General features: G+C 39.8%; 1 protein-coding gene across 1 annotated transcript in view; it reads left to right on the forward strand.

The window, feature by feature from the left end:
- The window catches only part of MKLN1 (muskelin 1), an 84,490-nt gene that overhangs the window by 46,473 nt on the left and 11,141 nt on the right, over positions 1-26,876 (forward strand). Inside the window, exons 9-16 of the mRNA XM_026862636.1 lie at positions 549-770; positions 2,796-2,925; positions 11,886-12,033; positions 13,110-13,224; positions 15,822-15,961; positions 18,509-18,611; positions 22,742-22,752; positions 26,711-26,755. Coding sequence (XP_026718437.1) covers positions 549-770; positions 2,796-2,925; positions 11,886-12,033; positions 13,110-13,224; positions 15,822-15,961; positions 18,509-18,611; positions 22,742-22,752; positions 26,711-26,755 — 914 coding nt within the window. The remainder of the gene's footprint in view (positions 1-548; positions 771-2,795; positions 2,926-11,885; positions 12,034-13,109; positions 13,225-15,821; positions 15,962-18,508; positions 18,612-22,741; positions 22,753-26,710; positions 26,756-26,876) is intronic.

Consider the following 26,876-nt stretch of genomic DNA (forward strand, 5'->3'; position numbering starts at 1 on the left):
CTACTTTATGTTGAAGTAACAGAAGTAACAGTAAAGTTGAAGTAATGGAAGTAACAGTAAATGTACAGTCAGGCTGGAATCTGAGTAACAAATCACAGGCTGGTTTTTGGATCGATTGAGTGGTGATCAGTAAATTAACAGTGATTTTGAATTTTTCCTTTGCATAGCCATTGTCAAAGGTGATGTTATTCTGTTAACTTTCTGGCAGAAGTAACTGTGGATCCTAGTGAAAGAATCTAAACTGTTTTTCCCTGATATCAGCAGCTAGAGGCGAGTTTTTTTAGGTGATGAAGGGTACATCCAGTTGTCTTTTTTTTTCTTATTAAATAGTAAGTTGAAATTAGACTTGCATTTTAAAGTAATTTTCTGAGATTAATACATGCTAACTGTGAAGACATATGTGTTGTTCTCTGTTTATTTGAGGTTTGGGAGATCTGCAGAGTATTGTCTAACTTACCAGGTATCACCTGCAGGGAAGGGATGTTTAATCTTAAATCTTAATGTTCAAGTCTTAATGTGCTGGCTGAAAACTGCGTTTATCCTTACAGATGTGTATGGATTCTGAAAAACACATGATATATACCTTTGGAGGCCGAATCCTGACCTGCAATGGCAGCGTTGATGACAGCAGAGCCAGTGAACCCCAGTTCAGTGGATTGTTTGCTTTTGACTGCCAGTGTCAAGCGTGGAAACTTTTGAGAGAGGATTCCTGTAATGCTGGACCTGAGGATATCCAGTCCCGAATAGGACACTGTATGTTGTTCCATTCTGTAAGTATCCACACCATACTTTGATTTATGATGCCTGACTTTAAGGAAAACATCTGGTTTTGATTTTTCTTGCAAGTTTAAAGCTCTTTAATCTCCCAAGCGATCTGTTGTCTCATTTGATTTTTATGTTCGCTGACTTTCTGATGCTTCTTTGGTAAGTGCAGGTGGTATTAATTCAAGTCTTGGAGCTTTCATGACTTGAACTGAATAAAATGTCTAGTGAAAAGCCAGGTGAATTTTAAATAGTTGCTTTTATTTGAATAATGGTAAATAGGCCCAAAGACTCTGCTTCAATTTGATCTAAAGAGTTTTCTTTTAAAGTTGGTAGAGCAGCTTAAAAGCTTCTGGTGTAGTAGGTACCCTGTGTAGTTACTAGGATGGTAATAAACTTGACTAGTGTAGGGGCTTACTGGGTGTGTGTCGAGATGCATGAGCCTCATATTCATTTGTGCTGAGCACCCAGCTGCTGCTTGGTGTCTTGAGCAGCTGTTAACAGCTGGGCACAGATGGCATCACAGGCACTTCACCCAGAGCCTGATGGAAAAGCAGAGGGATTGGGGGTGGTTGGTGTCTAGCGCTTTATGTGGTGTTTGGTATTAAAAGAACCACCTTGCATTGCCTTTCCATGCTTGTCAACCACGTGTTTTCTTAAGTGCAGAACATGGGAGCTGCAGGGTGAGGGTGGTAAAGGGAGGATGGTTAGTGTCATTGATGTTCTGGGCTAGGGTCCATTGTTGGTGTTTTCAGTGGAATAACACAATAAAGAGGGGATCAGCATCAAGCAGCAATACTTGCGTAGGTAGACATGGTGCAGTGGCAGTTCTGCACTGAATTTACATGGCAGCTTCTAAGAGGTAGTAAGTTAAGCTTGTAGAGTTTTGCTGACATTGAACTCCGTCTTGGAGGTGGGGAAGAACTAAAATGAATGTTGTGGCATTCAAGTGTATACTGATACCACCAATTCAAAACTGAACAGTTTGAACAATTTACTGAGTTTATTTCTCTTTCCCTTTCAAATGAAAGATCAGAATTTTTATAGTGAATACTGTGCTTTTAGAGCTTTCAGTATTTTTGCTTTGGATGGTGCTCTGATATCTGGTGAAAAACATTGCCACACAAATTTTTGCACAAGCGTCTGAGGATTTTTTAAGTACGTGTCTGTGGTAAACATAAGAATACTGGTTTCTGTAAGCGTGGGCCATGGAAGCTTAGGTCCTTTGCTGTTTTCTCAACCATTTGAAAGAAAAATAATCTGCCTCTTGTGGACTTCCCACTTGGCAAACTTGAAAGAAGTAACAAACCTGTTATTCTTGGCTTGCTGCTTGCCATTTGCCTGTTTGGAGTTTAGTAATGTGCTGGTACCTGGATCATTTCTCTTACAGTCTGTCTTTTGTTCCTGGTTTGTTGGGTTTTTTTTGTTTGTTTTTTTTTTTTTTTTCTCTCCACACTGAAGTTATGATCTAATGGATTTTAGACATAGAGACTCTTAATTCTTTAATTTTAAACTGACAAATGAGTTGTTGTTTAAATGTTCTGAAATTATAGCTTGATCAGGCAGGGTTACAATAGTTATGTGAAGTCTGCCTAGTCATTTTGGAGCTGAAACTCTGCTGGATCCAGGTTTGTGGTCTCATACAGATCATGAAAAAGAAGTCTTTAAAATTGTATTTGTAAGAGGCTTTTTGAGGTGGAGAAGCTATGAGCCCTTAGTGGTTTACTCTTGAAATGGAGAAATCCATAAATTCAAGAATCCAGTCAAGAATTCTTAAGTTTTCACTGAGTTTGAGAATAAATACACTGTTCTGCATAATTTTTCCTTGTGAATCTTTGTGGAGATGACAGTAATATTTTTTATTTTAACAAATTAATTTTAACAAATTAAGAATGATGGACTTGATAGTTAAGGCAGGATTTTAAACTTACAAGAAAATGTTACTCTTTGTTTCATTAATGTTTCTGTTAATGATCACAGTTGGCCAATATACTTTCCTGAGCTTTGTAAAGACATACTTTTTTCCATTCTAGAAAAATCGCTGCTTATATGTATTTGGTGGCCAGAGATCGAAGACTTATTTGAATGACTTCTTCAGTTATGATGTGGACAGTGATCACGTGGATATCATATCAGATGGCACTAAGAAAGATTCAGGGATGGGTAAGAGTATAACTACATATTAATTTCTTCCTGTTGGTACAAAAGAGAAATATATTGTAAAGTAGGTGAAAGGCCAGCTTCAGTGTCCTGTGGTGTCAGGTTAGCATCCTTAACTAGCCCTACGTACCCAAGTAAACTCCTCAGTATATAGGTTAAACTTATGCCAGCTCTTTTGTCCTTCCTGTCATTTGAAACTCACCATCTTCAGCACAATACAAATAATTGATGTGTGAAACCACATAGCACCTCAAAAGAAAAAAATTTCAGCAAAGTAAGAGCTAAAAATACCTCCTTTGAAATCCCAGCAAAGACAAAAAAAGGCTGAAAAAATTATTTTATTTAAACCAGGAAAGGTGAACGCATTTTTTTTGTCTAGTGTTCACCGAGTAAAAGATGCCATAAAATAGAAATAATCTGTTTGGTTTGAGATGCAGAAAGGCAGGTAGGATGCTCAGAGACAGAGAAGTGGAGTAGAGGGATGGAGGTTATTTTGCCTGGCAGGAGCTGAGCAGAAAGATGAGACCTGTTGTCCTGCTCTTCTGTGCTAAAATATAGGGGAGGGGCAAAAAAAAAGGTAGGAGGAGGGAGCAAAGCTTCAGTCCTATTTGGTTCATACCACTGGAACTAAATACACCAGGCATAGCTCTGTATACCAGAAACCTCTAAAAACAACCTAACAGCAGTGTAATGTAACCATAAAGAACTGATTTTATACCTTTTCTCCTTAAATGACATGGAGAAGACTGTTGTTCTTTTCCAAAAGGGATTTCTGCATGTATAAGCACATCAATTTCCTGTTGCGAATATCCTGATTCTCCACATACAGCTCAGAAGTTGAAATTTGTGTTACGCTGTGTACTACTATAGAACAGAAGTTAACGGGGGTTTTTTCATATTATGTCTATCTAGTCCTGATGTTGTTTTCTCTTCTTCCAGTTACCAAAATCCCAGGAAACTAATTTATCATGAATTTAGGCTGCCCTCCTTATTTTGATCAGGCTTAATTTTTAGCAAGTAATTTTGCTGAACTTCTGAAGTGAATTATTGATGCTTATGAGTTATTGTTTGCTCATTAATTTAGTTATGCCAGTGAGGGAGAAGAGTACCCAAGCTCTTATTCTCTGGAGTCATTTATTTACTTGAGTGCTTCCAAGAAAGAACCAGCTTGTATTGTTGACAGTCTCCTTTATTAAGGTGCCTGCATGCTGCCTGATGCTGCTCTACACACACCCACGCACCGTTTGTTGTCCTTAGAGCTTTTCAAGAAGTGATTTTTCTTTTTCTCCGTAAAATTGCTAGCATTCTGCCATATTGCTTTTTTTAAAACTACATGTCTTTATAGCCAGAAGCTTTAAAACATGTGGCTTTAAGCTTACACCTGTGTCTACTTCAGATTTAAAGATCCTGAGCTTGCTTTATGGTTGTAGAAGACACTGAGTGCTGCTTCTCAGCAAGCACATGAACTGCAAGGTTCGGTTAAGCAAATAAGACTATAATATTTAGCCCTTCTTCCCATTCCCCCAGGCCCTGAAGTGGTGAATAGTAGACTTTGTGAGAAAATGACTCATTGGAAATAATACACGAGTAGATTTTCAGTTTACTGTTCTCTTGTGTGTAGAAAGTAAACAGCTACGAACATTTCCCTTGCTTCTGAAAGAAAATGCTAGGAATATTTGCATTTTAACGGGAAGAGAACAAAATGCTTGTTACATTCAGACAGCAAATGCTGACAGCACTATTTTCACCCCAAAAAGCAAGTCATTATTGTGATCTTCTTAGGTAGCGATACACCATTTTGATCTGTAGGAATAAAGTGATTCCCTGACTGGTCGCTGTGAAGTTTTAAGCTGCTCAGAGTGATGAGTCAAGTTGACGATGCCTGACCTAAATGTTCCTATAAAGTCCCATGATTACATTTTGTTCCTGGCTCGCATGTGGCATTCAGTTCTATTCTTAGTTGAGCTATTTTGATTTTTACCCTTTCTAAAAGAACTTAATTGTGCATTTGTTTAAAATTTCCATGAGAGTAGTGAGAAGATCTTTTTTTAAAAAAGTAGTAAAATGGGTACGTAAGGGTTATCGGTAATACGGAGTTGTTGCAGTGCTATAAAACTACGGTAATATGTTGGTTTTTCTGCCCTCATCTTCTGCATGAGATATTGATGTTCATTAGTGTTTCTTCGCTCCTAGTTCTGTCTTCGTTGATTCTGAAACTGATTCCTTTTATAGGTGATGTATTTGAGAATATTGGGTGATAAGTATCACTTAAATTTTCTTAATTTGGACTAAAGGACAATAGTTGCAGCAAATTTTGACGTCTTTTATATTTTTCGGGAAAGTTCAAATTTGATCAGGTACAATTTCTAAACATAGGTTTGCAGACAGCTTTGCCTACTAAAAATGTCTCCTGACTCAATTTGCTTTGAAACACAGCTAAACCTTGGAGCTCTTTGTGTCTGGGAAATGCTGTTTGCCACTGAGCATGGGTGTTTTCTCCAAGTCATTGCAACAAAATGAGTCTGGAGCACAGGTCTGCTGGGGAGTGGCTGAGAGAACTGGGGGGGTTCAGTCTGGAGAAGAGGAGGCTGAGGGGAGACCTCCTGGCCCTCTGCAACTCCCTGCCAGGAGGGGGCAGAGAGGGGGGATGAGTCTCTGGAGCCAAGGCCCCAGCGCCAGGCCCCGAGGGAATGGCCTCAAGCTGCCCAGGGCAGGGTCAGGCTGGCTCTGAGGAAGGATTTCTGTGCAGAAGGGGCTGTTGGGCGTTGGAATGGGCTGCCCAGGGCAGGGGGGAGTCCCCGGGATCCCTGGGGGGGTTGAAGAGTCGGGCTGAGCCAGCGCTGAGGGATCTGGGGGAGTTGGGAACGGTCGGGGTGAGGGTCATACTTGAGCTGGAGGAGCTTCAACTGAGATGATTCTGGGATTCTGTGGAAAAAACCTGGTGATTTCTCTTTGCTGTCAAAAGAGGGCACTACAGGGAGATTAGGCCATTAGGAATGGTTATCCTTCTGCTCTGTGATAACTGTTAGGAACAAGAAATTTGTTAGTTCAGCTAAAGAATGGACAAAATGGAACTGAGCAATAGAGATTGCAGCTGTGATAATGCGTCGGATGTGAAGAAAAGCTGCAGTGGTACAAACTGGAGGAAGTATAGTACAACTGGGTAGAGCCTGTGGGTGGAGGAGAGGCAGAAGTGTGTATGTTGATGGACATACCCTTTTAGAGAAGTTGTATGCTTTTAATTACTTTGAAAATAACCCCCAAACCAAACAACAAGAACAAACCTCACAGCCCCAGACCCAATGTGCGTATGCCAGAGTGTATCTGTGGAGCATACATGTGGTCTGGAGATGCCACCAGTATCAGGTGTCTTCAAAAGGCTGTACTGACAGCTTGCCTGACTTGCTTAGCGCACAATCCATGACTAATCACGGACAGTCATTTCAGGTCTACGGGAGCTAATGGGAACACTTGTGGTCAAGGTTCCTGTGATAATCCTTTTTGGCCCTGACTCAGGTGGTGTCAGAGCTGTTGCTCAGGGGGGGAGAATTTCCCTTTGCAAGAGAATCGAGATCGTCTTATATCCCTTGGCATTGAGTAACTTCCAAAGTCAAATGACAAGATTTCAGTGTTCTCGTGGGTCCTTTTAATAGTGAAATACTTCTTATAGGGAAACTGCAACTATTTTTTTTTTTTAGCTACCAGTGAAGATCCTGTGTGTCTTGCTTGGGCCGGTGCTCATTCCAGACACAGAGCCGTGCACCTGGCAGACTGGAGGTTTCATGGACAAAGTACCACGGACAGAGGCGACACAGTCCAGTCCAGGAAATCCTGATCTAAACCAAGATGTAGTCAGAAAAACATTATCAAAATAGATAGCAAAGGTAGCTCAACATGGCCCGGATCCAACTCGAGAAAAGCAGTCTGAATATCCCATTCTGATCATCTGTTTGTGACATCTGACATGTGTTGCCCTTGTTCTGTTTAAGGTCTGCCTTGCCAGTGGCCAGTGTGTGTCTCTTGTCATGGAAGCATTTTATCTTGTGAGGGACCTTATGTACTCTTCATTTTATGAAGTGTGTCTCTGAACCAGTCTCAAAATACTTTCTTCTCACAGTGAAGGTGAGGAGTAGAGTGGGCAGTCACCAGGTCCTAAGGATGCTTTACAGAAATGACATAGCAGCAGAATTCCACTCAGATTTATGAACTGACCTGTTTTTTTTCCCAAAAATCTCAAGTTGCTTGGGAGAGAACTGAGCGTTGGGTGTTGGGTTGTTGCTTTTTCAACATGACAACCACACTGTTCACATGGTCTCCTTAGCTGCTCCTTGGCTGACTGCCAACCGCAGTCTCATCATGAAAAATCCAAGAGGATAATCATTATCTTGCTGTGTCAACAGCTGGCCTGTATTCTATCTCTATCACTCATCAAGGTTTGCTCCATTAAAGTTCAGGGGAGATGCTGCTTCAGTTTTATATGGATTACAAGCAGCAGTATGGAGTAATTTGCTGACCTACTGCTTTTTTTTTTTTAAATTTATCAATCAGGGAGGTGCCAGGTTCTGGTGAACAGCAATATCCATGTGATGGAGCTTTCTCCAAATTTTTAATCACAGTGCATCACAAGGAGGGAGAATACTTGTGAGTCACTTGTAGTGGGATTAGCAGTAACGTGTTCTGAGGGTTTCGTAACTTAGGTGGCACTAAAAGGCTGTCAGTGAACTTGCTTCCCTTAATTATCCTTCACAAATCCTTCTGAAGTGGTCTGCAGACTCCAAGTTTTATGTCGTTATTTTGCCAATGCTGTGTTTCAAAACATGCTGTAGTATCCCCTCAAATGTGAGAGATGAGATTTAATTTCCAAACTTCTGTCTAGTAACTGTGAGAACCACATTTGTGAACTCCTGATTTACTTCTCTGCAAACTCTGCCTCTGTGTAAAAGCTGTTTTCTTGCTTAGCTACTGGCAGCAACCAACATTGTGCTTGAAACAACTGTAGCTGTTTGCACGTATGAGCCAAAAAATATTTAGCTTGCTGAAATAATCACTATGACCAAATAAATGCCAATAACTAAGGGCTGTGGTAGTGGGAACATACACATTTCACAATTAGGTGTCACTTTTGTAGAAAAGCTTTTCCCATGCCTTATATTTAAATGGAAATTATATTGTACAGGGTTACACAGCATCTTATCGAAGCTTTCTCAGGAATTGCCACTTGTTTATGTAACTGGCTGCTAACTCAAGGCCTGTGTAGCTGAATATGGTTTTCAAATACTGAAGCCATGAGCCTTTTATTTTTGCTATATAAAAATAAATGAAAATGTTAAGTTCTGGAGAGAGGATTCAGACCTCTTATTTTCAATTAGTTACTGCCCTTCTACCCTGGACTGGTTAATGAGATTAGGGGAGGAAAAAATGCAGTAGCACAAGAAAAGCATTCACCATCTACTAGAATTTTTGGGATTGTATTGTGTTTAGTAACTTCTCCTCTCTACAGCTCTTCCCCTTCAATCAGTAATGTATTGTCATAGGAGCCAAGTTACTGTGGCATAGCAGCAGGCCAGTGCCCTGTCCAAATCACCAGGGCTAAGTCTTCAGTTGCTGTTTTATGTCCTTCAAGCTGTCTGCTGGCCAGAGTGATCGCTGGGCCTGAGAGATGCTCTGAAAGGTGTGAAATTGGTGGAAATTTGCTCCAAAGCTGTTTTTCATCTACATCTATATAAAGAAGCAGAAAAGTGAGGGAACTTCTATGGAGCCATTATAATTCACCCCTTGGATGTAGTACATTGGAAATAATATTTCTTGCAGCACACTGGCGTTACCACGTCATATTCTCAGCCCTTATAGTTTATGGCATTTGACTTAAAAATAATAATTAAAAAAAAAAGCAAAACAAAATATCCTAAGCAATCGGTTAACCATCACAAGTTCAATTTTGTCTCCCATGCAGAATTAAATTTCCTTCCCAACGTACATTTTTTTTTTAGCAAAGTATCACAAGTACTTTTCACAAGTTTACAGCCCGTGTCCCTCTCTAATATGCTGACCGCAATCATTTGAATTATGTCCAGCATTTACTGCAAGTCTGCTGCACTTGCAGATTATGAACCTCTCTTACCCCCTAGTGGAAGTGTTTGTCAGTCGTGAGGAATTTACGTAGTCCTTTTGCTCTGTCAAGGATCTGACTTCCTTGGCAAACATCTTTTTGATATTTCTGTTGTGTTTAAAATAACACAATATCTCCCTCTTTAGTTATCCTTATTTTCTATTCATTTTCAGGGACTTGTTTACCAAATTCGTTGTCTTGCATTGTTTTTTTTTTAATCATATTTCATCTAATCTTCTAGTTTGGTCTTCCCCTATGAACGACTAGATGACAACTTTGTCTAGCCTAAGGCACTACTTAAATCTGGTTTCTACACAGTTGCTTAGATAGGTCAAAGAGTTTATGTAAGTTGCTCTTCATCTTAGGCCCTTACTAAATGTAGGGATATATAATTTAATGTATTATTTTTCTAGACTTCCTGCATTTCAAATAGTCTCAAGAAGACATTCATTTACAACTGAGAGAAGCCTGAAATTACTTGAACTTGGTTTTGATTGCAGTTGCTGCAGATAAATTCTATTCCTACTATCGAGTAAAAAAATAGAGGCACTGAACTTTGGCAGCTTTTCCCTCCTTCATTATTTAAATAATAATTTCAGCTTCAGGAAATCAAGCATAAACTAGATACAGAATTCACTTAAGAACATTTCGGGAGGAGGGATGGGACGTCCATAGACAAGTTTCATAAGCTTTCTGTATCGGTGGTAATATAGCAACTGTATTCCCCATGATTATCATTTTCATTTCAAGGAGCCTGAGGTATTAATGCTCTGAAGATTTGCATGCTTTTTTTTCTGAAAACCCAGCCATGGTCTTGAATGTTCAAAGCAGCAGATAGGGTTGCAAAGACATTTTCCATGTACATTAGCATTGCTGATCAAATTTAGATGGCTCTCCTGCCAGAAATGTCTCAAATATGCCTTGAATTTAATCCGTTTGGGTCAAGAATTTAGTCCCTGACTATGCAAGCAAACACATTACATGATACTTTTCAAAAATTAATGATATTTAGTCTGTAATTTTCCTTTTTTGTTCTCAGTTTCCTTATTGGGCGACTTTCATAGTGCTTATTTAAAAACTTCCTTGTGGTTTGTAGCTAAAACAAGGTATGTAGTTGTTGTGCCAGCATTGTTCCCTGCTTTTTTTTCCCCCTCTACTCTGCCACCAATTTGCTTATAAACTAGGTTAGTTTTCCTTTGAAACTTCATAGCAAAACTGGAGGTTGAAATAGGGAGGCTTATGCTGGTGAGGGTTCCAATGGCTGTGCCTCCTGCCTTTCCTGTAAAACCGTAAGCAAGGATTTAGTCGAAAGGACTCTTGAGAATGAATTATCTAAATATATTTTAGTTTCTCCTTAAGTTTACGTAAGAATTAAGCATTTTAAAAATTTTTTTTAAGAAACATTTGGAGTTTTTTGGCTTTGTTAAACATTTCAGTCGGGGCTTAAACTGTAGAAAAGCAAATGCTGCACAGAATTTTTAAAATTGATGCTTATTACTTTCCTGGCCTACCAAACGAGAAGAGTGAAGTACAAGACCAAAACCTATTAGAGAATGGGCTTGCAAAATACCGTTTTGTGTGTTCTTAAACAGCAATATTAAATGGTTTATTAGCGTAGGGCTTGTTTTCTAAGCTGTGTGTGCAGTTCACAGTTAATTGCAGGGAAGAATTTGCAAAATACAAGAGTTCTGAGAATTTTTCATGCCAAAATCTTGATCGAAGGCCAGGAACCTTTACCAGCCTTTGTAAACTGACCCAGAAAGAAAAATGAGACAAACAGGATCTGTAAACAAAGATCACGTGCCCTTCACAAATACATTTTGGAAGGATGGTTGCCTAGGGAAACAGGAAATAGGGAATTATACAACAAACAAAAAGGACTGCCAAACAAATTTGCTGACCTTTTTTCGGGGAATTATGATGAAAACTGCTGGAATCTTCAGTATTTCACCATATTTCTAAATCCGAAGGTGGAACAGAAGAATAGCTTGGTAATTATACCCTAACTATTCAGAAAATACAGGAAAATTCCTTGACATCTTTGTCCTAAAGGAAGCAATGCAAGGTTGTGAGCGATGTAATTTTGAGTTCATTTTGAATTTTTCTGAATTTCCCAGATCTTGCAATTAAGCTTTTTGGAACCAGTGCTTCTTTTGCGGATGAGATTATAACAAAATCACTCCATTCATATCTGCAATGGTCATCTAGCTCTATCTTCAGGTAGCTTATTTCTAAGCTGGTAGTCTCCCAAATAGCTCTGTCTATACCTTTCCCTGGGAAACAGCAGATCTCAAAATGGCTTTTGTGCTTCCGTGAGTCACAAATAGGAAGGAAAGAGGAGAATTTGTGTTGGACTTATCCTTAGCAGGGAAGAAGTCAGCCTCTGGATGATGTTTGTTCCTTTCCTCCCTTTCACCCTGCTTTGAAGGTCATGTGCAAGAAGCAAATTGTTTGCTTGGTGACTTCTTCACGCCTCCTATTTTGAGATGTGTCATTTCAGTTTTAAGTTGTGATAAATAATGAGATGGCTGTGCAGGAGTGGTCATAGAAAATACCAGCTTGGGATCACTCAGTCTGTTGGGTTTGGTTTTGTATGAAAGGTGAAGTGGTGAAAGTAATTAAGAAGAAGAAAAGGGGGTAACTAGGTAGTGAGGTTAAACTTCAGATGCTCTTTATCCCAGAATACTGAAGAGCTAGTTATGTGAAATCTCATGTTTGCATCATAGATATTGGAAAATCTGCTGAATTGCAGGGGAAGGGAAATGCATTTGTCTGATGCTTGGATTCTTTTTTGTATCCTCCACTGTTTTCAGTGTGTAACCTTTTAACTTTTTTTTTTTTTTTTTTTTGGCAGTTCCAATGACAGGCTTCACTCAAAGGGCTACCATTGATCCAGAACTGAATGAAATCCATGTCTTGTCAGGGCTCAGTAAAGACAAGGAGAAGCGTGAAGAGAACGTAAGGAATTCCTTCTGGATTTATGACATTGTGAGGAACAGCTGGTAAGTCGATGAAAGGGGTGCTATTTCTAACATCTAGGCTGACTTTCTTTAGAGAGCAATACTACACAATCCTATCTCCCAGGTAGTTCTATAACCTCTTATAACCATGGAATACTAATGAAGACAACTGAGTTCCCTTGAAGTTCCCTTCTCTTTTACCCCTAGTCTTTAGAGACACCATGGCAATAAGCCAAATGAGGGAGAGAGAAATCTTATGAACTTCTTTACTGGAGGCAGGTGGGGAAGGGATGAGGGGAAGTAAGCCTTTATAAGAATTTTTTCCTGTAGGAAATGCTTGAGACCAGGATTCCTCATCAGTGCAGCAAATTTAGTCAAACATCAGTTAATAGCAGCATACATGGTACTAGTTATTAGAAATTAAAGTATCTGGTCTGATGTATGAATGGTGATGGAGAAGTCTTCATGCTAGATCTGTCAGCTCTGTCCAGGCTGCCTGCAGTGGTACTTCAGGTAGCTGGTAGATCCACTATTCTGAGAAAATACCTCCTCACCTATTTACTGTGTTGTATTTGGTAGCTGGTTGCCACTGTCCCTTTCCAGAGCTGGCAGCGTTTTTTGTATTTGTAAGATCTCTTCTAATGCGAGGCAAACCTCTTTGAAAGGTGTGAAATTTTTTTTTAAATGGATTTTGAGTTACAACTTAAGTCTGCTTGGAAATCAGTGATTGAAATACTAGCTCTGCTGTAGTCTGTGGCCTGTAGCTCTACCGTGTCCATAATGAAAAATACTTCATGCTGTCAGTTTTGCTAGCAAATAATACAACATCTAAAGATACCTTCAAAGCTCATGACATAACATTTTCTAGAATTTTTCTTATTTGACTTGTAATTGAGGACTGTGTTCAGCCAAAATGACCTCCTTTGATTGTTGGATGGGCTTCTTTGTAGAGCTAAGAATGGGATGCCATAATAGAGGACAGTATACAGAGAAGCAAGAGAATCTTTGGTGTTATATGCCAAGCAGTTCAAATTGACATCAGCTGTACCTTATAACCTTTCAGTAACTTCTACTTCCTGTAGGTACTACTAATCATCGCTTACTGCCTTGTATTTCAGGTCTTGTGTCTATAAGAATGACCAAGCAGCAAAAGAGAATCCAGGTAAAAGCCTTCAGGAAGAGGAGCCCTGCCCAAGGTTTGCCCATCAACTGGTGTACGATGAGTTGCACAAGGTATGAGGGTCCAGATACATAGACAGGGATTTTTTTAATCATACTGCTCTTAGGGTATAGTTGACTTTTCAAAGATGATATAATGAATATAGCTTTTTGTACAGTGTTAATGTGGTGGGTAGCTTTCATTGAACTTATTGTCCTCTTTTGAAATGAGGTGCTAAGCTGCTTTTTATGTCGATGTGAAGTAGACGTGATAGCTCCTAGATGAAATCAAAATGCAGACAGTGGGATATGCTAAACCTCTATAAAGTTGTCAAGTGTCTAGCTCCTAAATGTTCTCATACTTGAGAAGATTTGAAGCTTTGTTCGTTATTTTCAGGGACTTAATCTCACGATTTCTTAGCGAATAAATGGTCACAGATAGTTACCAACGTTTCTAGGACAAAGTGTGTTTGATGAACTAATCACTGTTAAGAATCTGATCTAACAGGGGTGTCTTACTTCGCCCTGTATGTCAGAAGCAACTGTCAGTCTTTAACACTGTGACTTTAGTGGACACATTCATGCTTAAATAGACTTAAAGTTGTTTATAGTGTACATGACGGCTCAGTAATCGTAGGGCTTTGTATGGTTAACCAATAAAGCGTAAACCCATGGGTTAGGTTACCATAACGTAGGTTATGGTTACCATAACATCATTAACCTATGAATTCAAATTACAGACACACTTACTCAACCTTTCATGGATATTTTGCAATTAAAATAAACTTTTTTCTAAAATTTCTTTTTAATCTGAAACAGTGTGAACTGAAAAAGACAAATATACTTTAGTCTTATCATTTCACAGGATGTTTATCACTTTTGAGAAACCTAACTTGCCCAAAAGTTTGTGGATGAGGGGGATTTTAAGGAGCAATAGGTGCAACTTCTGTATGGAGAACTTGTACTGTTTGTTATGTTCACACGCTTTAATGATAGACTGTAAATACTGTTCTGCCTTTAATGGCTTACTTCTAAATGTAAGGTACCGTGAGATTGAGAGTAGTATTTTGTAAGTTATTGTGAAGGTTGCTAAATCATGGCAGTTGCCCAGCTTTATCTGAAGGGCTATTTGATGTGCTTGTTTTGAAGAGTCTTATTTTTAGAAACTGCTGTTCAAATGACCTTTCTAAACTCCTCTGATATAAATAAGGAGAGCCTACATCAATGGGATGCAGAATATATTGTTTTGAGTGATTATTTTTAAAGCTGTGGAGAAAGGTAGCCTGTTGGATTTCTTGAACCTGAGTATTTGAAGACCCTTTGAGGCATGTTTAATATCAACAGTTCAGAGTCTGAAATACCAAACGATGTGAAGAAATAAAGAATCCTTTTTTAACACTTCCACTTTCCTTGAGGTTTGCCTCTCTCTAAGGTGTCGTATCCTGAAGCTATCAAAATAGCTATTAGACTACTTCATTTGAGCTACTGTGAAGAAAAAATGAATTTTGCATACAGGTATATTTAATATTTCCATGATTGGCATCTCAGGATTGCTAGAACTTCTTCTGAAGACAGTCACAGTAGTGGTTGTGACTTCTGATTGTAGATAAGATTGTTTTCTTCCTCAGATCTTCTCAGCATTACAGTTTTAGCTTTTTGTTTTACTCTCTATCCAGTTAGCTCTTTCCTTTGTGCCCGGGTAGTGTATTGAGTGTCTCGCAGCTAGGCTGCTATATTGAGGTGAGACAAATCTGCCCTTCCAGAGAACTATGGAATTACTTTTCTCTGCAAGTCAAATTCAGGCTCTGTAGAGCTTATGGGACATGTCGGGGGACAGGCCTGTTGGTCATCTCCCAAGATTATGCTGGACTGGGCTTGTTGCCACTTTACTTAGAGCATCTTTGGGACTTCCCCCTTGCTCTGCCAGTGGCCCGTGTCTTTGGGCAAGGTCCTGGTCTTTGCTGACTCAAGGAAAAGGCTGCTTGTCTGAACCGTGGTGCTTTAGGAGTGCAGCTTCACCAACAGTGCTCTGACAGGAGCCAGAGCATCACCCTGCAAAGTCCCTTTTTTCTGAGTCTTCCTAACAAGCATAAATGTTACTTTAAAGAAAATGTGTGATTGCTGGAGTCATCTTACAATTATGTGCAATCTACTCATCCCCAAATTAGAGAAAGGCTTTGTACAGCTTCCTTAATTTAGCTTCTCTCATGACAAAGAGAATTTGGAGTCTTTGAGGACAAGATTGGAGAAGAGGTTGGTAATCCATCAGTTTGGGTATCGTTTGCGTCAGGTATTTTGAACAGGGCAAAAAGAGTTGGTTCAGATTCTTCTTTTCTGCTCATATCTTAAGGATTTATCATGCTCATAGGTTTTTCCTGAAGAAAGCGATTGTGTGGTTTGTGGATTTTCCTTTATAAATATCTTGGGAATCTGCTAGAGGGAGGTTCTAACAGTGCAGCTTTTCTTATTATCTTAAAATGTAAGCAGTTTAAGAGAACTTTGTTCATATCCTAGGGGACAGAGTAAGGCTAATAATAAAATGGAACAGCTTGTCTAAAAGGCAGAGTTTTCTCCCTCTAGAATAAACCTCCCCAAAGATGCTGACATAGTAAACAACATTTGTTTAACGGATGTACACAATCAACTTTTTGATCTGCCTCTCATTTGCTTAGGTTCATTACTTATTTGGAGGGAATCCTGGTAAATCCTGTTCTCCAAAGATGAGATTAGATGATTTCTGGTCTCTGAAGCTCTGTCGACCTTCAAAGGAATACCTGTTAAGACACTGCAAATACCTCATAAGAAAGCACAGGTTAGAAACAAAAAGTGGTTTGCGATTTTCTTTTCCAAAGTGTTTTTTGGTTAAGTTGCTAAAACTTGAATATCTTGTAAACTGTTTTGGGAAATGTCACTTCACTGCTTGTTGGCCTGCCGGTTCTTGATGATTTCTGATTTTTTAAAAAAATATTTTGATAATAAAAAGGAGGGCTAAACTGTAAAATTAAATTAATTCTGGTTTTACTACGTTATTGTAAAACTAGAAAAATCTGGCTATTGTGTGGGGAGTCGTGGGGAATTTTTAGATTCCCTTTTCGCTCTGCTGCTCATCAACATGTGTTTTGGTACTGTCACCTCCCAAGGAAATGGAGTATGTTTCTGAAACACTGCTAGGAGATAGTAACAGCTCGCAGGGATGCTAATGAAGTCTGGGGGCTGGATGCCTTTGCACATCTGAGACTCAACTCTGGTGAGGTCATCACAGTTTCTCATTCAGAATCGCTTGAAAGATCTCAGTTATGTAGAATTCAGCTATGCTGTGATGCTTCTTGCACTCTGGATGTTTCAGAGCTGCCTTATATTTGCTCTTTAGGGCAATAGCTTTTCAAAATCAAGCTCATGGTGTTGCCTTAGGCAAGAAATTGCAGCAGTGAGACAGCCTTTCAAGACCCAGCAAATTATTTGAAGCCAATAAATAGCGCTTTCTGCGTTCTCGGTGAGAATACTTTGTTATCAGGTTCTGCCAAGAGTTGGAGGTCAGTTTTTACTGATGGTATTTTACTTCTGAGGCAGCAAGCAAATTGCTATACTCCATACACAATCACTGTGGCTGGGTGAGGTCTTTTGGAGATTAGCCACGCAGTAATGCGAACACCTACAAGAATGAATAAAGGTCTTGTCCAGTGATCTGGGAGGCTTATTAGACTCGCATATGGTTGTATGCAAATACAGTTGTACAGCCTCCAGAGACAGCTCTGTATTGTTTGTTTTTCCTTTGCTTAAATTGCACTCAAAGGAGATGTTGCTGCCTGTTGTCTGGCAGTAGCCTGGGGTTTGTGCACCATTCTCCCATTTACTGGGGTCTGCATGAGGAAGCCAAACGTGACCAGCCAGGGGCTGGTATGGTGGGTGCTTTGCTGGAGTTCACGTCCCTCTCGGGGCTGGTGCTGAGCTGCTGTGGCATCACTTGGCTGCCCGTTATCTGCACTCCCTCAGGCTCTAGGTACCCGACCAGGTACTGGGCTTGAATACACAGCAAATCCACTGCATCAGCTGGAGTCCTGGTCAGCCTGTTAACTTGTTTAGTACCACAGTCATCCCTAGTGGAGCCGAGCTGGCCAGGTGTAGAAGAGCAAGGTGTCAGTGGTTCTGCTTATTTAACTCTTTAGGCCATGGCAACACCATTTAAAAAACCTGTGTGAGCGTTTGGAAGAAGTCATGCTTAATTACCAAAATGTCATGTACTGGCGAAATGACTTGCATCTTTAGACAATTTAAAAATTTGGGTTACAGATGTCCACTACCATATAAATAGCCAAGTAGATGACCCAAATAAAAAAATAACAGTACTATTAAATCTATTCAGTGTGATTTCTTTCAGTTTGACAGCTATACCCTGTTAAAGGTAGCTGAAATATCTTCTGAATAAGATATCTTACATTCCTGTAAGACAGTTGATACAAGGCAGTTAAGTAACTGAGAATGTGGTTTTTAGGGTCCTCATCTCTGGAATCATCTGAGCTGTTTTCCTGGGAAGGCTTAATAACTGTGTATTGGTGATTCAGAAGATGACAGCGTGTGATACTGTGCTCGATGTATAGGTGGCAGGAAAAAAAAAAAGATAATTTTAAAGCTCATCCTTTCTAGGCTTACGCACCCAACTCAGTGCTGCAGGGAAGTAGCTCTGCTCACTGAGGGTGCTGAGCCCAGAATAATTTTCTGAGGGCTCTATTAACTTTTTCAGGGAATTCACAGAAGTTACAGTTTCTGTTCATTAAAAGAAAATGAGAAAATAATGGTGGTGATGCACAGGATTTTTATGTACATGTGCTGTTTCCAAAGAGCACAGTATTCACTCAATCCAGAGGTTTTCACCCCATCATCCCTTTCTCTGTTGACTGGCAGAAGCGGGGAGCATTCTCTATTCCTGGGCTTTCAGTTACACTTCTGTGCAGTCAGGAACGTAAATATCCCTGGGACCAAAGTGCTCAGGGCTTGCCTGTGTCTGAACTGTGCTCCTCATGTGAGGTGCTACTCACGCCTTTATTTATTGAAAAAGAATTGTATTAAATGTTTTATATTTATGTATTAAGAAGTTGTGGTACTTATGCTTTTGAATATTTTTATTAAGAGTGTAATACTTTGCCCTTGTAACTCACTTGCACCCCCAAAAAACCCTCCTCCACGTTTCAGTCTGGTTTGAAAACGTCTACTCCAGCAAATAGGAGGCTGAGCTGCCATTAATATTGTTTTGTTTAGAAGTATTGGGTTGAAGGTTTTGCTAGATGGGTTTTGCTCTCTGTAGAAACACTTTGTCGTGAAGGAAATGGCTGTGCTCGAGTTTTCTGTCTCTTCTTTGCAGATTTGAAGAAAAAGCTCAGACTGACCCTCTTAGTGCACTGAAGTATCTGCAGAATGATTTGTATGTAACTGTGGATCACTCGGACCCCGAGGAGACAAAAGAGGTAATGATGAACGATCCTTGTCTTAGTTATAGAGAAATGTAAACTGTGTTCTCATGCGAAAGTTTTGAGCCTCTTCAATCTTGTTTTTATTCAGTTTGAAAAAGCTCTACAGGTGCATGAGACTGCTGTATCGTTTATTTCTCTGCACTAAATATACTGCATTAGAAACAGTCATTTTACACTTGCAGTTCCAGATAAAATACCTTTTGTACTTGTAATAGTGAAGACTAGGCCTTTGTTTTAATTCCAGCGTACTGGTGTGTATTTTGGGAGCTTTAATTGAAATGTAAACTCTCTTGAAATGTCACGAGTCTGTAGTTGGTTGCGTGGTAGAAAGTGAATAGAAACTCGTATTCATGCTGCCTTTTGGCTTGACGATATCAAATAGCTCTGGAGGAGAGAAAAGAGGTGTTTCTCTGGATTATAAGTATTTCTGGAAGTAGATTGTATATATACGTTGCTTGCTAACCTTAAAATCTTGTTTCCTCTGCCTTCTGAATATTATCCAGTAGGCATGTTCTTTTATTTGTTCCAGGAATTTGTTCCCATTTCCTGTTTTGATTTCATTACTGCGGTACGTGTCGCTTTACAGAAAGGATTAAAGAAATAGTGAGAAGTGTCAGATAAGGTGGTTGGTTTGCCTCTGCCATTTATTTCCACGTGAAGCTTGGGGCAGGCAGCTAGATGTACAGGCCTTCAGCTCCTGATGGGTAGACGAGGAGAAGATGACCGTGGGTCTTACTCTCTTCTTGTGTTAATGACTTTGGGAGTCTTTCGACAGCTCCTTCTACAAAATTGCAGTAGGAGGATGGGCACTGTGACTTCATGCTGAGTCTCTGGATTAAATGACTTAATCTAGTGGTTTTTAACTTGTTACTTTAGATAAAGAAAAAGATCATTACACAGATACTAAAAGCTTTTGGGAGAGAATGTGCTTCTTGCATATGCACAGTATAGAATTTGTAGGGTTAGAAGAATTAAGAATATTCACTCATATCAGGATCTTGGAACCGATCACATTTGTCGTAAATTCTGGTTGGCCTCTGTAAACACCCGATCCAGTAAAACACTGAAGTGCTGTGCCTGTACATTTTGTGAGATGGTTTCTCATTTAAATAGTCCCATATCAAGTTCTTTCACATCATTTCTAGCATAGGAAAGACAAATAACATAATCCTGCTTTTCTTCAGGTAGAAAAGGATGTTTTTTCGTTGTGGCTTTTTTTCTCCCCCATGCAGCATGTTTCAAGGGGGCTCAGCACAATCATGCTTCATCTTCGCAGCGTGGTAGCACTTTCCTCTTCCTATTTAAACCTGTAGTAACCTATAACATACAATAACCACTCCGCTCTCTTCTCCTCTCTTTCTCCCTCCCACCCACTGTAAGACCATGTCTTGTGTTCTCTGATCTCCTTTTTTTCTTCCATGTCATACCATGTGTGCTGGTAACCCCCGTCATGCCTGAGAAGGCCATGTCTCTATTTGGCCTGTTAATCCTAAACAGATCTTGCACCTCATGGCTGTGTCTTTTTATTGCCTGAACAATTTGTGGTGTGATCAGCAAGCTCCTCTCCTTCTAGTTCCCGCTGCCTACTGTCACCAGCAGACCAAAGGAACTGCTGTAACGGCTGCACATTGTGCACATCTGGCACAGGAAATCCTTTAATATTTTACATTTGATTTTCCCAGTTCAGTGTGTAGTATTTAACTTGTCCACCTTGTAAAAATGAAGAATTTATCTGACTGCCTGGGCTTTGAGATTTTGGGAGAAAGTAGTGGCTTTATCATACAAAGTAGAAACAGAATAAAATGTTTTAAAAAATAAATTGTCCATTATCCCAGAGAATACTGTGTTCTGCACATTAATGATCTAGCGTATGAGCTTAGGTAGCTCAGTCCAGCTGAGTGAATATATTGTGAATCCTTTCTCTGCAGGCCTAACTCCTCATCCAAACAAAATTCAATAGCTTCTGTCCATCACGCTGGTCCATCAGATCAACGCAATACCATTCAGCAGATTTAAAGCTTCCGTTCCAGTGGCCTCCTAAAAATCATTTAACAATTTCTGGGAGGCTTGTTTGTTTGGGTTTTGGTGGTTTTTGGTGGGTGGTTTTGTGCTGGTCAAAAAACTTTAACTTTCAAAGGGTTGTTTGTTTTGTTGTGTTTTTTTGGTTTTTTTTACACTGGTATGTATCTGCCTGGTATATGGCACAGAGCCAGCTACTGAGCTGGTACTGACTGGGTTTATTTCCAGTTGACGTCAATTTACCTTCCGGTTATCACATTGAGTTGGCTTTTTGCTCTGGCATTACATCTTCAAATAGCTCTTGTGCTTTCCAAAGGACTGACGCAGGCTTTTTGGATTCCATATCAAATTTCAAGCACCAGTTTGATTGTGTATCTCAGCCCAGACACCTACATGCTCTGTCTTTATTTGTAGCTGAGATCGTCTTAATTAATATCAAAGGCTGTATATCTGATCAGCTTGCTCTGTGCTGGCTACAGCCATTGAACGTTGTAAGGCTTCTTAGTGCAGCAAATCTTAAGGAAATTGGTTTCTGCCTGTTCTTTTCCCTCTCTTTAGGGTGTTAAAATTTGGGAAGGATGGAGCTGAATGCGTTTTTCCCCAGCTTTGTGCTACAGTTCTCTTGGAGACTGGTCTATGCGGTCTTGTGTTTTATGGGTTGAGATATGGGTAGTGTTATATGGTATTACAGGCAGAATTTCACTTTGAGGTAAGGTTTACTTGCTTTATAATAGAAGTAATTTCTTCTAACTTAGTTAGGCAAGTCTCTTCAGCTGTTTTGAGTTGGATGCCAAAGAAAATAAACAGACTGTTCTTGAAACTTGCTTTGGCATTAGTAACCAATTTTGTTTAAAGTAGCATGAATGATTGATAGTAGGAACATAGCCCCAGATTTTCATTTCTTTGTTTTGAATTTTAGGGATGTTAATAGTATTAGAGTTTTATTTCCTTTTTCATTATTCTAAAGTGAACTAGTTGCCTGCAAGTAACAGGTATCGCATGGGTGCTTGTTTTAGTAGCCACAGGATATATGCCAGCTCTGTCTCGGCTGTTACCCACATATGCAGATCCTGTTTTCTTTAGCTCTGATTCTGCTTGAAATTGCTTAAATCTCTTCAGTTAGTTCAGCCTGTGCCATTCAGTGAACGTTTTTTTAACTGGCTGTGTGTTAATATCTCCAACACTGTACATAAAGAGGGTGGATCCCCAGAGTGCATGGAAGTTCATCCACGTATTCTAGTTTGTGGAAAGATTAAAGTTTGTAAAAAAGACTGGCATTTGTTGGCGTAAAAAATTCTGGTGGCATGGATGTTCTTCTATTTCATATACACACAGATGTGTATTTGGTAGCTTGCAGCTAGAGGCTTTTAAAGATAAAAGGATGGTCAAAATAGAAAATCAAAACGAATTCCAAGTTTTATACTTTTATCAAGGAAAACCAGGTGCTGTTAAAGCACAAAAACATCGGTAGATCCCACATAAGGCTAAAGGGGTTGTTACTTGAACACTGGAGTAATCATACCTAGAACTTCACTGCTTCTTAGTGGGCTATAGAAAAAAATCAAGATGATAAAAAAAAAAAAAAAAAAGGCCAGCACTGTCAAAGTAAAGGACAGCAAGATGATTTTGTATGTTGGGATTAAAATTCAACTACTGGTGAAGTAAAACAGATACCAAGTGCAAGTAAAACTTGCAGTATGTTTTTCTTGGAGCATGGTAGGAGAAAGAGCAAGGACCTGGAGGCTAGCTTGAGGCCTGACTAGCTTGTAGACTGAGACTGGAGGCCCCTGTTCAAGGCTGCTTCATACTTTCCATTCTTAAGACCTTGTCTTTAATAAATTTGCCGGATAAAGCCAGCAGGGCCCAAAAGTATTGTTTTAGTCTGCATTAGACCGATATTTCTGAGAAAATTGAAGGCCAAATGGGAAAAATAGTTCTAGGAAGGAGCTAAGAAAAGCATGCTTCTTTTCTTTGTGTCCTGCTGTGATTCTTTGTAAAGCCTCAGAGTCTGAATGCTGCAGGAGCAGAGGCTTTGGAGCCAAGGAGCCTTTACAAAAACAGCGTTCAGCCTTCCTAACTTGAGTGATGGCTCTGTCCTCAAAGAATTTGAGCTTCTCTTTGCATCCCAGCAGAACTGGTCAAAGCTGAGAAACTGTTTTACGCTGTGACCTGAGCGCTTGCCGAACAGACATTACGGAGGAGGAATTATCTGTGATTCATAAAACCTGCCGGGTATCCCAAGAAGGAGTTACTCATTCCCCCTTAGTGTTAACCTTTTCATTTGTGCAAAAGGCAGAGGCGTGCAACAAATATACTAAAATTTGCATGGGTTGCCACATGACAGAATTGTTTTTTTGCTGTAGGTCAAAACCGAGATAAAATACACACAACTGATAAAAGAACAATAATGTTGGAAACATGAAGGTCATAAGTTGGAAGATGTCATAATTAGTGTTAACCCCGTGCTCTTAATTTGGCCTCTCTTTGAATGTGGTTGATTATATTAGTTAAGCTTATATTAGTTAGCCAGATATGTATAACTAATGCATCAGACATGTAACTAATAGAGCCTTATATTAGTTTGTATATTTATCTCTAAGGAACCCCTGGCTCAGTCCAGAAGGTGGGGTGGATCTCCGAGAGAGATGTTAATTGTGTAACAAAGGGAGCTGTTGTCTTTTGAACGGAGTCTTAACTTGGAATGGATGAAGCCAGTGAGCCAGAGGGATTGTCAGAAGAAAATGGGTGGTGGTGTCATTAAAGCAGTTGGATGCTTTTGCTGGATAATTGAATTCTAGTCCTGCCTCTGTAACAGAGTTGCTATGTGAGGTTAAGCAAATTGTTTTTCCTAGATGGTCATTAATTGGGTTTTTCATTCTGGTGCTTGATGGGAGAGATGTGAGGTGTGATTTGCTCAAGGGCTTTGCTCTTCTGGCTGCAAGTGAATTTGGAAGCTGTTGCATAATACTGTGTCATTTGAAAAATCAAATTCTGGTGGCTTCAAATAGGGGACCCAGAATTAGTCAACATTTGAAGTGCTGTCTGTTATGATAACAATACTGATAGAAAAACTGATCAAGAAATTAATTCCCTCTTTAGAGCAGAGTTTAAACTTCATGAAGAAAATACTGCAGTGGATATATGCTGTGAATGGTGTGTAGGAGACCTGGTCTTGAGTAAGCAGTAACTGTCCTATGCACTGGTAAAAAAAGCTTGGGTCCTTTGGGAGAACATCATACTGTTAGCTGGCATTGTGATGCAAATGCAGAGTGAACCACTTGAAGTTCAGTGCTGTCCCTAACTGATGTTCTTAATTTATGTGCTTGACTTTTCTACCAGAAAATGCTTTTTTTAAAATGTGACACGATTACATAAAATATAATTTGAAAACAAACACACACCACACCTCAAGGTTAGCTGAAGTGCAGCGTCATCAGTGAAGGAGGAGACAAGGTATTCCTTCCCCACAGAGCTGGAGAGCAACTTGTAGCCATGAAAATCCATCATACCTAGTGCAGATGAGGCTGGAATACTTGGCAGAGGGTCTTTTCAATGGATTTTTGGTCTCAGTTCAGCGAGTTACTAGCTGGATCCCGCTTTTATGGTCTCATAGTCGGGCATCCTGAGAGCCAGTCTCGAGCATAGCTTGCTTTCTGCTTACAGAAGGATGGCTGTAAGCGTTGCTGGGGGAGGCAAGGGAACCCCTCGAAGCATGTGGCGTCCGCTTTGTCCCGGCATAGCCAGCTTCATGTGCTACCAGGCAGTTGGCAGCAGGCCTGTAAGGCAATTGTGTGGGAGGGAAGGATGGCCAGGACATGGCATTTGCTATCAGAAGCAGCACAGATTTAGCCACTGGTTTTATTGGAACTTTTTGAGCTATTTATGCTGGGCATCTGTTTGAGTACGTTGTTGTTTCGGAGCCAAGCAACTCTTACAAGTTACACTAGGAGTGAAATACACGTGTAGCACTGCAATCCCTTTGATTTCGTATAACCAGACCTCACACTCAAGAGGGTACTTAATCAACCTCTTCCCCCTGCCTGCAGTTTGTCAATCCTGTATCTTTCCAACCTGTTCTGAAATACCTCCAGCACTAGCTTCTCCCCAAAGATGCAAACTTATTCCAGTGCACTACAGTCCTTATTTTTGACTGCTTGTTTTGCTTGATGTCACATTGAAACTGATCTTTCTGAAGCGTTTTTGTTGCTTCTTGCTCTTAGTTGTAGATTTACCTTTTTGTAGCAGCCTTCTGCATTTGTGACTTTGCAGTTTCATCCTTGGACACAATTCTGTGGAGGCTCTGCAACCCTGACTCCTTTGAACTTTCTTTATGGAGCTTGATTTTCAGACTACTTGATTTTTTTTCTCATGCTTTCCTCCTGTGTTACTAATTGATACAGGGCATCCAGAAGTGGTTCGCTTATTGTAGATGAGACTTAAGAGCCTTGATAACAGCAGTACTACTTGATTTATATCAAGATCCTACTCCTTTTCATGCATTTTCTCTGCATATTTGTTTTTGCAATAGGATTTACCCATCTGTTATAACTCCTAAATGTGTTTTCAGAGCCTATGTACCCCATCCTGTTTTGTATAGCTGATTTTTCCTATGTTGATTTGCACTTGGCCCAGTGAATTGCACCTTGATCTGTCATTATAAGCTGAATGAAATGGAAAAACAGTCTGAAGCCTCTCTGCTACCATGCTGGCAGCCTGTCTGAGCGTGGTGTAAGGTCTGTGGACTCCGCAAACGTGTCCTGTTCTGTCAAGCAGTTTATCACTGACAACCCAGAATGATGCAGACCCTGGGGCACAGGTGAATCACTTCTGATTCATGGCTCCATTTTGATGTCAAGGCATTGATGGCTACCCACAGAAAAGTTATTTGACCTATTTGCCATTCACCGTTAGCTTAATCTAGGTGATGCCTTGATAATTTGCCTTAAATATAGTATAAAAGCATCAAAAGTCTATGGGAGTTAAAATGGACACTGTCTATTTTCAAGTCCCATCCATAGGACCTGCTGCTTTCTGGAAGAAATTATGTGATACAACTTGTTGCCAAATTCACGCTGGCTGCTACTCACCACCTTCTCCACTCCTAGATGCCCGCAAATCTTCTGTTTTCCCCTTTTTTTTTCTTGAAATTGAAATTAAACTGATGGTTATGTAATTCCTGGCCGTTCTTCCCACTCCTTCCCTGAACAAATTTGCTTCTCTTCTGGTTCCGACCCCCTTCCTCCTTCTTTCCTTCAGGCCGTGTGCTATAAAAACACACAGACAGGAGACAAAAGATTACAAGCCTTTAAGGGATCAGCTAATTCTTTAAGGAAACATGACAAAGCACTAAGCTTTGCTACTACATGGGTAGCTGAAAACAGCAGCCAGGGGCAGAGGAAGATACTGTGTTCACCGTCTATCAGTAAGGCATTAAAGGAGAATAAAACTGAATTACTTAATTAAAAATACTTAATTAAAAACCGTGTTCCTTAAAACGTTTTTACTCATGATTCTGATGTTCCCAAGCAAAGAACTTTTTTTTTATAAAAAAAAGGTTAAAAAGACATTGCCGTAAACTCGTGATAAGAGCTTCTCTGGCAGTTCAGAAAGGTTGTCGCCATTTAAACCTTTCTCTGTATTCAAGAAGTTCATGCTGCACTGAGCAGTTACCCTGTTGTTGTGCCATCTAAGCCTTGCTCCCGAAGACTGTACTGTCTTCATCCCTGAGAATGCTGTTGTGTGGAAGAGGCTCTACTTTACTTCTGCACTGTGATATCTGCCAGAGGGGCAAAAAAGTATATATGAAAAAATTGGGTTTTAGGGCTCCCAGTCAAGTACCTTTCTTTGTATCAACGCTGCTCTAATTCTAGGAAAAACCATCCAACTTGCTCTGCCAAGGTGACAAATTGTATTGCTCATATGAAAGTGTCTGCTGCTGTTATGCATATGTATGGCACGGTAGTTCTAAGGATTGTGCAAAGAAAACCCAGCAACTCTAAAGCCACTTGGACTTCTATGAAATCTTTTGGGTTTGTTCCTGTGCCGTTAATAACACTTTTTTTTTTTTTTTTTTTTGCCTCAGCATTATTTAAGTCTGGCTCGGATTTCACGACTCTTGGTGAGTATTGTGTATCAGAAGAATGATACTAATTATGTTCCCTCTGATAAAGATCATTACTATTAGTTTATACTGGTTTTATATGGATTTTTATAGTTCATATGGATATTGTAGGCCCTTTT

This window comes from Athene cunicularia (assembly GCF_003259725.1).
Source record: "Athene cunicularia isolate RWA chromosome 1 unlocalized genomic scaffold, athCun1 chr1_part2, whole genome shotgun sequence".
Taxonomy (NCBI): Eukaryota; Metazoa; Chordata; class Aves; order Strigiformes; family Strigidae; genus Athene; species Athene cunicularia.